The 10,139-nt window shown below is 42.1% G+C and overlaps 1 protein-coding gene across 1 annotated transcript; it reads left to right on the top strand.

The window, feature by feature from the left end:
- Positions 1–1,065: 1,065 nt before the first annotated feature.
- On the top strand, positions 1,066–9,380 carry tgm5l (transglutaminase 5, like). Its single transcript, XM_064305642.1, has 15 exons — positions 1,066–1,210; positions 1,516–1,695; positions 2,010–2,246; positions 2,601–2,719; positions 2,842–2,970; positions 3,495–3,672; positions 4,026–4,161; positions 4,292–4,395; positions 5,257–5,496; positions 6,067–6,099; positions 6,246–6,278; positions 6,455–6,664; positions 7,112–7,272; positions 7,612–7,748; positions 8,419–9,380. The coding sequence occupies exons 1-15, from the start codon at positions 1,204–1,206 to the stop codon at positions 8,567–8,569; spliced, it is 2,055 nt and encodes a 684-aa protein (XP_064161712.1). The 5' UTR covers positions 1,066–1,203; the 3' UTR covers positions 8,570–9,380.
- The last annotated feature ends 759 nt before the right edge of the window (positions 9,381–10,139 follow it).

Genomic DNA, 10,139 nt, shown 5'->3' with positions numbered 1-10,139 from the left:
TAAAAATTTTTGTTACCTCTCTTTATAGTTGTTTGCAATATAGCATCATGTGAACATGGGACCTTTATCTTAATTGTATGTATAGCTATTTCTGACATAATATGGCTTAAGATGATCCCTCTAAACATGAAACCTATTTAAGTAAAATTAACAGCTTATTAAATTTCTGGGATTGCAGTAGTGGTTGGAACAAAAACCAGCATACGCAGAGGATCCTCAGGACTAAGTTTGAATACCTCTGCTTTTGATAACATTAATGAATCATAAGATTACCTTTTTTCGTCAAAAAATGAAGCTGGGTGTGTTGGTTTCACTTGCTTTTCCCTGGTACTAACATGGTCGTTGCTATGTTATGTAACCAAGGGCCAAATTCCGCCTCCCTCTTTTACAGTGTATGGTACAGTACATGCCGTCACACCTCCAGCAATTTTCCTCTCACAATGCGGGTTCCAGTGTAATGTCCCTGGGACAAGCTTCATCTTGTTTTACTACATAACTAATCATCTCCAAGTGGCAGACACGGAGCACAATGACACACTATGACTACAAGCGCATGCCTGGGAGCGGTCTGAAGAGCACACATGAATGACGTGAAGATTTTGGCCGACGTCTCAAACGTTTCCACATGCCAAGCCATGCCACGAAAAGCTGTTGTTGCATGTCACAGCTGTATGGCAGATGCCAGTATAAAATCTATTGAGAACATCTTATCTTCATATAACTGTGTGAAATGTGAGACCTGTTCATTGAGTGGCACGTGGATTTTCCCAGCCCTGCTCAGTGTTGTTTGCCTTTGAGGGTATATTTGTTGCCTTTGGTGGAGACGTGTTAGATGCTATCCGTTGCAGAAGCTGGGAATGAAGATTTTTAACGTTACAGTGTGATATATTTTCCTTTAACCTCTTCTTTTGTCTGCAGCTTCAGAGAACGAGGGTACGAGGGGCGTGGTCCCACTGTTGCACGCAAGCATGTCATCTACACTGGGACGCACGCATATTCCAAATTTAGGGTCAGGATTGCTCATCGACTAGGGACTGGGCAAGTTTATTTAGTCTTCGGTGAAACCTGTTTGCCATGCCCAACCACGCCCCAATAGGGAGGCGGCTCCTGGGGTTTAAATATGTCATGTGGAGCGAAAGGAGGGATTCAGATTACTAAACGAGTGAAGAACTAGAAACAAGGAACTACAGTACCCAAAAGCTAATGGAAGGTGAGATTTCCTTTTTGTTTATTTTAAATACAAAAGCGTGCTGTGTTTACCCATCTATTACAAATACTCATATGTATATGTGTGTGTGTGCATGTACATAGTATATATAAAAAGACTGAACTAGTTGTAAACAGTTTCAACAACATTGTTTGCAGTAATAGATTTTACATATTTACCAAAATGTAAAAAAAAAATGCATTTAAAATACTCTCATAGAATCAACTTCCATTACCTAATTTCTCAAAATATATTTTCGCTTTAGTACGCAATAACAGTTTTCTTGTATTCCTCCCACTTTTGCACAGATTTGATTCTTAAGCATGTTAACCTGGAGCTCCCGACCAACCAGGTGAGCCATGAGACCGAAGGGTTGAGCTCCAAAAACCTGGTTGTGCGAAGAGGAGAGCCATTCAGGATCACCCTGTTCTTCCAGGGTCGGCCATTCAACCCAGACAGAGACAGCCTGGTCTTCAAAGCTGTGCTAGGTACTATCAGAAACCTTTGCCAACCAGGAGCCATAGAGGAGCAAGACTTGATTTCATCACATTACATCACATGCATTTAGCAGACACTCTTATTCGGAGTAACTTGCACAGCTTTTTGCATTTCTTACGCAGTACCCATTTATACAGCAGGATACTGAAGCAATTCAGCTTTCTGAAATTAAACAAGCTGTGTTATACCTGGGAATCAACCCTACAACCTTTAGGTCGCAAGCCCAGTTCCCTAAACATTATACTATGCTGCTGTTTTCTTCACCGCTGCAGTCAATCACCAATCCCGTGTTTCCCCAGCGCAGGTGGCCTCTTCGTGAAATTCCCCGCCACCTTCTCGAAGCCGCCCTCTTATTCTCAGTGGAGCGCTGAGATTGAGCCGGGTACCTCTGCTCGCAGCCAGACTGTCACCGTCAAAATTTTTGCCCCGTCCTTCGCCCCCATCGGGCTCTACGAGCTGCACGTACACGTCCTGGCAACGCCCCGGCAGTGCAGCTACCAAATCGGAGAGTTTGTGCTGCTGTGTAACCCCTGGTGTCCCGGTAAGCACGTCTTGTGTGTGGACTGCGTAACGTTAGTGCATATTCACAGAAACTCATAAAAACATGTACTTTAGTAATTTAGTAAGATGTATTTCAGTAATTTATATTTTACTAAATACCTATTGCACTGTAGCCTTCTTTAGTAGTCTTGAGTTTGTGTCCTCAGCCACAGAGTGCCGTGGTCAATTTTAAGGAGATTTGAAAATCTGAAAACCCCTGCTATCAGAGACCGCATATTTGCATGTAGCAAATTCATACTTTGTGCCAAGACTGCTAAGCCTCTGCAGAGTTGCGCAAAGTTCACTTCGAGTTTAATTTCATTGCCCAATCCTTTTTTCTCTCACGTCTCCACAGCCGATTCAGTGTACCTTCAAAACGAGGAACTGAGAGAAGAATGTGTGACAAATGACATCGGATTTTTGTATGTGGGTACCTCCAAGAACGTGGTACCGAGACCATGGGAATTCGGCCAGGTCAGTCTGACAAGGCTTCCCTTAAAAAAAAGCTGAAATATTGTCAGTTACTACATGAAATTTATTATCATTTTGCCCTCTTACATTTTCTCTTCTCCCTCCACCCTCCAACAAAAATGTAGTATGAAGAAGGAATCTTGGAGATCTGTCTTGACCTTCTGAAAATCAGTCCACAGCACCAGAGGAACTGGAAAATGGACTGCCTGCGCCGCTCAGACCCAGTGTACCTGAGCAGGGTGGTGTGCGCGATGGTGAGAGTTCAGTCAGGACCCCTGGGAAGGGTTGGGGGGGAAAAGCACTCCGAGCCATGAACAATGCGTCCTTCTGTTTAACTTGAAAATAAATGCAAGTGTTACTCATTTTTCATCAACAAAGTCTGGCTTTGTGGTTCACGGTTGCTGAACACAGTTGCTTTAATCACGGTTGTTGATTAAATCCTGACCTTGGAATAACTGTGTTCACTGAGTTTATTCAACAATGCTATTTTGATGTTTTTGTACTCAATCCTAAAAACTCAGTGAGTTTGCATTTTTACATCAGTGAATGTTTGCTTGTTGCTTGTTCACAGCTGTTGTGTGTTTTGTGATGAAATGAGCCGGTCCTTATCTTTGTAAACGGGAAGGGTCTTGTTTTATGCGATAACTTGTATTCTTTCTTTTTTTTCTTTGTAGGCATTTTTCATGGACACCTTTTGAATATGAACGGTGTGGAGAGGGTTGCTTATTGTTATTATTATTTTCTTGCAAGCTCAAGGGTTTACTGTTTGTTATGTCAGATCAACTGTGAAGACGACAAAGGGATTCTGAAGGGGAACTGGTCTGGGGTCTTCAAAAACGGGGTTAACCCTTCGGAGTGGACGGGAAGTGCTGACATACTGAAACAGTGGGCCAAATCCAAGTTCAGCCCAGTGCACTATGGCCAGTGCTGGGTCTTCGCAGCTGTCATGTGCACAGGTAAGCTTGACTCCAAGCTCCTCCTCCAATATCGTTTTTCGTTCTGCATGTCGTTCATCCCTCTGTTGAGATGAACCTTCCTTATGCATCTCACCAGTAGGAACTGAAATAGATTGTGATCTGTAAATTTACGGAGTATGCACTTCTGTAATTCAGGCTAAAGAAACTGCCATTCCTTAAAATGCGAGTGATATAGTTTCGTATAACATGGTTCATTCACGTCAACAATTGAACTCATGCTGCCTAAGACATTTAAAAAGTAATGCTTCCATTGGTACTAAAATGAATGGAAAAGTATGTTGAATACAGAAAGCAGAAGTCTATTTAAACATTTTTAACTATTCTTCTTTTAGTCATGAGAGTCCTGGGAATTCCATGCAGGGTCGTCACCAACTTCAACTCTGCCCACGACACCAATGGCAACCTTGTTATTGAGGAATACTATGACGAGATGGGGAAAAAACTACAGATGAGCAAAGACAGCATTTGGTAATTATCTGCTTAGAGGTCCTTAAAATTTGTGGAGCCATGGAAACAGCAATTCCTCATTCTACTAAGATAATTACCTGCCAGTTTTCTTTTTTCAGTAATTATGTGCCCGTATTTCTCATTTTTCCAGGAATTTCCATGTGTGGGTTGAATGCTGGATGACCCGTCGTGACTTAGGATCTGGCTTTGATGGATGGCAAGTTTTGGATCCAACTCCCCAGGAACGAAGCAATGGCAAGTCAAAATACGTTCACTGCAGAAAAACAACAGCGTTCTGTTCAGTTTTCCCCTTGGCAAAGGCTTGACATCAACAACTTGGATTAACAGTCATGAGAATTCGTTTCTCTCAGCGCTGTTCAAAGACCTGTGTTTTGGCACCACAATCAAATCAAACCTGTTCTCAAAGTTTTGGACATTACACAGTTGACCGTTTGCCAAAACGTTATAAAACTGCCAAACATGTAATGTCAGTGTTTGTGTGATCAACAAATAACAGTTTCTCTTTGCAAGCTGTAACCTGATTATTGTTTCACTGCCAGCTCCAGATTTCATGAGTTGAGTGGAGCCTTTTTTAAATTTACGTCAGGTACTTTAGGACTGTATTTGTGTTGTATTGAGTATTGTCATTATGCTCTCTGGTATATGTCCTTGGTGGTATGTCTTGTATCTACTATGAAATATATTATCTGTAAAATTGGTAGTTGTGTTGCACCAGAAAAGCACATTTCACACATTTAACACGATTCATGGAATTACTTCCTCTCTAATTGGACGGTTTTGACCAGCGAACTCACTGCTACATGCACAGATGGCCGATCAAGTAAAAATGTTCGTTTAGTAAATCGGCTATATTTATTAAACCTAGGCTATATTTTGGAATAATAGGGTTTACTTCTGCAGACTTATGGGTTACGGTGCTGCACCTTGATCCACTGGGCGTAATAATGGCACAGAGCAGATAGGCCCTCTATCAATATGGAACAAAAGGAATGGGACTTTCAATATTAGAGTGCCGCAGCAAACCACCTATATTAAGCTACTTATTAGCTCTACCCTCAGGGAGGAGATTAACGGCAGTGTTCTGTTCCCCTGCAGGGATATTCTGCTGTGGCCCTTCTCCCGTCAAGGGCATCAAGGAGCGTCATTTGGACGTGATCTACGACGTCCCCTTCGTCTACGCCGAGGTCAACGCGGACGTGCACACGGTCATCGTGAAGAACGGCCAGGTGCTGTCCCGGATCGTGGACACTGAGAGAGTGGGCTCCATCATCTGCACCAAAAGCCTGGGCTCCTCCCGGCCCCTCAACGTCACCAGTGCATACAAAAACACCAAAGGTAACGCAGAAAGATCACCAACCAATCACCTGTCTGACTCCGGCCTGGATCCAATCAACATGCGCCCCCTGTTTCGGCTCACAAATGAATTGGAAGCGTGAAGCGTTCACCAAAATCAACTTGCCAAAGCGCCTTTGCAAAGCAATGAAATGAAAAACGTTATGAGACTTTAATGAAAGATGTTGATTGAATCCACACCTGCGTGTGGTGTGTAGCCCTTAGCACCATTCTCATATCGTGCCGCTCAGAATTGTGCAAAGGGCTAGTAAAGAGCTAGTACAGCAATGGGTAATATTCAAAGAGGTCTACTCTTAATGGCTGCCACGAGGTCAGTGTGTAAATTGGAAGCCAGTTCAGTTCTGGCTTTCTGAAAGGTAACTGAAATATGCAGGACTCCAACCTTCATTTGTCCTCTACTGAATATCAGTAGAATTTTTAAAAATGTGTTATTTATTTATCTTTTTTTTTTTTTTTTAAAGTATTTCAGACAAAGTCAAATGGGATTTCTAGTGATTTCAGCACATACGTATCAATAGCTGCTCTAACATTTCTATTCACATGTTGTTACAGCCGTTATGCCATCAAACAGAAGAGCGGATGAAAGTGAGTATTTCTTTATTTTTTATTTTGTTTCATCAACCAACAAACACTTGTGGTATTACAAGAACATACCATGCCTCAGCTAAATGTCTGTGTACCACTATGGTATGACTATTTATTTAATCATTATTTTATCTCTTTTTTTTTAGGTCCAAGGTTGAGACGATCATATACTCTTCGAGGTAAGCCCCCGACCCCTTACCGATTATGAGGTCTCCCATTGTGCATTTGGGGGTAGGAATATTCATGGATGCTATACATTTGGATTAATTTATGTTGGAATGCATAACAATGATCACTGGCGATTCAGTAGTATGGGTTCTGGAGATTCATTTGGATTCACGGTTTGCCTTGGCAGGAGGAAAGCACACCTTGGCCGTTTCCCTGAAGCTGGTCAAGACGCCCGTCGCCGGGGAGACCATCTCATTCTCCGTCACTGTCACCAACAAGGTGAATTCCCCTCGAACCCTGAATGAACACGTCAATGCACAGGCCAAGGATTACAACAGCAGCCCACTGGAGACCTTCTGGGAGCTTCACAACATGCTACAGCTGGCCCCCTATGAAGGTAAATGTCAATTCAGCGAGCAGCCTTATTATCATTTAATTGTTTTGCTGACACCCGATTCAAAGGTGACTTGCGAAGGGCATGTTTTGGACAGTGGTCATTTATAACAGTGGAAATTCAGGTTTAAGAGATTACTTTGGTAGGGCTTTGGTAGGATTGAATTTGCATTCCTCCCCACCCCTCCCTGCAGTGTGTTATCGCTGGTGGTGTAGGTGTGTGCGTGACTGTGTGGCTGCAATTTCACCCCGCAGAACGTACATTTTTCTCTCCGTCACCGTCTACCTGTGCGCAGATTCGTCGATGTTCGGGTTACATGTCCGGGACCTTTCCATATGTAGCCTCTGTTCAATTTCCTGGAACCTACTGACCAGATTAGTCTTGGTCAGTAGAGATAAGAGCAGATAAGAATTAGATCAGCCAGTCATTAATTTTCTCTTTCGTCAACAGTCAAGACCATCGTGCACCAGATTACCCACTCCGAGTATGAGGAGATGCTGTTGGGAGACGGTCTGGTGAACCTCGCTGTGGTGATGCAGGACGTGGCCAGTCACGAACGAGTCCTGGCCACAGAGGAGTTTAACATCACCAACCCATGGATCTCCATTCAGGTGAGCCTACTTAACAAGTTGTAAAAATAGCATAAGACATAACGAAATAAATATAAAAATAATTATGGGTAGTGAACAATGGTAGTAGTGAATGACTGTGGACCAGCGGTCTGCTGGAGTCAGCTACCCACTAAGTGAACTTGTCGTTTGACTGCAATGATTTCCCACTGACTACCACGACCACTGCAATTATACTGTAACTTCCTTGTCTGGAGAAAAATACTCTTTCAGAGAAATGTAGTAGAATCCCCGCCGTGTTTCTTGCATGTTTTTTTGCTTGAATTCTGAGCTGATTTCTGAAGTTAGTTGGCTGAGCTATGTGTGACTTACTTCCTCCAGATCACCGGTGGCGATCGTGTCGCGCTGAACGAAAAGAATGAAGCTCGCTTCGTCTTCAGAAACCCCTTCCATGTCCCCGTGAGCGGCGTGCTGACGGTAATGGGAGCCGGTTTAGTGCCCGGAAAATTGCAATCAAGGTAAGAGCGCGTCACAGCTGTATTTTTATCAAACGATTACTTTCATTTCTGTTTCCTGTTGTAAATGTCACATGCTTGAAGGACCAACGCATCCTATTCTGAGCACGATTGTTAGTGTTGGCAGCTGATTACACAAATTCCTTTTGAACAAGATATGCAGGTGAGGCATGCAATGTTCTCGTCCATGTCTACGTTATGAGTCTGCAAAGTGGAGCGTCGTGAATGTCCCTGTGACGCATCAGTTGCGATTGCGCAACCACGGCGATGATTTTTTTTAACACGTCTCTTGACCACTGAATTTGAAAATAAAAAAATTAAAGAATTTAGGTGTGCTGAGATGAGGTCTTTGGATATATATCATTGCTAAATCAGGAATCATTGTTGAATTGTTTTTGATATGGAAAATATGACCCCATCACATGGTAAAATTCACTCACCATATGGGATGTATTGCAAATATGGGCAGGCACTTGTAGCTTAATCCTACGACCGAATGTGCTCTAACATCGATATATACTACTGCATAGAATCCCATCACAACTTGTAATGTAACATAGATATAGAACCCACAGAGTGTGTCTCATGATTCCTCGCCTTCCCCGAGCCCCAAATTAACGGTCGTCCCATTAGCCAAAGCCACACAAACACCTGTTTCCTTTTTGTCTCTCAGCGTGAGCCTGCAGCCGGGGGAAACCATGAAGGAAGTGGCCTTTTTCATCCCGAAGGCGACAGGCACGAAGATGCTCCACGCCAACCTGGTGTTGAAAAACAGCCCCATTGTGATAAGGGGCTTCACGACTGTTCTGGTGAGAGCAGCATAGACACTGGCCTCGGTCCAGATCTACCAAATGAGCCTAAGGACTTTGCTGCTGTCCAAATGACTGAACATATTTCCACCATTTCCACCACAGAGAGTGAATTTTTGCCATTTTAATTCCACACTTTACATTACAAAACGTACTTTCTATTTTTGTATTTAATGTTGTATTTCACTGTTTGTATTTCTCTATTTTTCATATTTATTCATCGGAAAGCACAGATTACAATGTTCCCTGTCAGTTTTCTTGGTTATCATGGACGTGAGTTTATAACACATTGGAATCACCCTCCCTTTTTGCAAACAGTGTGAACATCTCAGATGTAAAACCTCTGTACTGAATCTGAAAAGATGTAACTGTAGAACTCATAAGCAAACACTGAACTGTATCATTTGTTGATGTAGGACTCCAGCGCCATTGTTATTCCTGGGTTCTTTCTCTCCATTGGCTTTCACTTTGCTAATCTCAATTCAGGCAGATTAGCAAAGGCAGTACATGGTGGTGCACTTACATTTGCCCAAAGAACCAAAATAAATATACAGAGGTAATGGTAGATCAATTCAATAGTGATTTGCTTAGGTGTACCCATCACTGACTGCTGACTGAATGTGTTCTTCTGGCGTACGTGCATGTATGTGTGACTTGGGTGTTATGCATTTGTTTTTTTTAAATTAAGTTAATAGGCCTACCACACCCTGAAAGAAAGTCACAGCCCATACCCCGTGATTCATATACTGTACTATTCACATGTGAAACTTACTGCTTATTTAATATTTTGTATCTAATTTATTGTGTAATAAATTATAAAAATAAATTCTTGGACATGTGAGTGTTTTTATATAAAATGGTTGGTGTTGGTTGATCCATCAACAAATGAAAATTTGCTTCTCTTGTCACCTTCAAAGTAAATTAAGGTTTACATTTTTGTTTTGGTTGTCAATACTAAATCTTCCAAATGGCATATTTTTATATTGCATTAATTTGCACACCCTTCTCCATCAGGCAGTACAGCACTTTCTGAAGTACTGCCGTCCTTTGAAGGATTCAATAGCTGAACAAGTCCAGTACCGAAGTAAAGAGATCACATAAACTCTGTCTATATATCTTAATTATATCTATATTTTAATATATAATTGAAAGAGGACTACATATGACTACACTATACAATCCTTATATTAGATACAGCCAAACAAAAGCTTGCCTTAGCAGCAGTGGGGCTGTGATTCCAGGGTGGAGCGTGACTGTTAAATCCGTGAACAAGGTGCATTCTGAATGGCTAATTATTAAGCTGTACAGAAGGATAATTTACATTTTATGACACGTAGGTCACCCTGCGAAAAGAGTGCTGTAGACACCCCGTCGCTTCAGGTGAAAGTACCTCACACACACGACTGGAATCTTACACGTAGCAACCGTACGCTTACAAAACCGGAAGTTGCGTTATTTAATATTTTGTCAGCAGGTTGTTTTTTCTTCCAGATTTAACGTCAACATCAACTACGGCAACTTAATAAATGAAGACCTTAAGAAGGTTGGTACTAGTATCTCAAACAAAATTTCCTGACAAATAAAA

Source organism: Anguilla rostrata, chromosome 13 (genome assembly GCF_018555375.3).
Source record: "Anguilla rostrata isolate EN2019 chromosome 13, ASM1855537v3, whole genome shotgun sequence".
Taxonomy (NCBI): Eukaryota; Metazoa; Chordata; class Actinopteri; order Anguilliformes; family Anguillidae; genus Anguilla; species Anguilla rostrata.
The sequence above is the reverse complement of the archived record's forward strand: the minus strand, read 5'-3'. Positions and strand labels throughout refer to the sequence as shown.

Coding starts and splice junctions, on each gene's coding strand:
- tgm5l (XM_064305642.1), top strand. Junction 6,100..6,245: donor AAACAGAAGAGCGGATGAAA/GTGAGTATTTCT, acceptor CTTTTTTTTTAG/GTCCAAGGTTGAGACGATCA. Junction 7,749..8,418: donor CCCGGAAAATTGCAATCAAG/GTAAGAGCGCGT, acceptor TTTGTCTCTCAG/CGTGAGCCTGCAGCCGGGGG.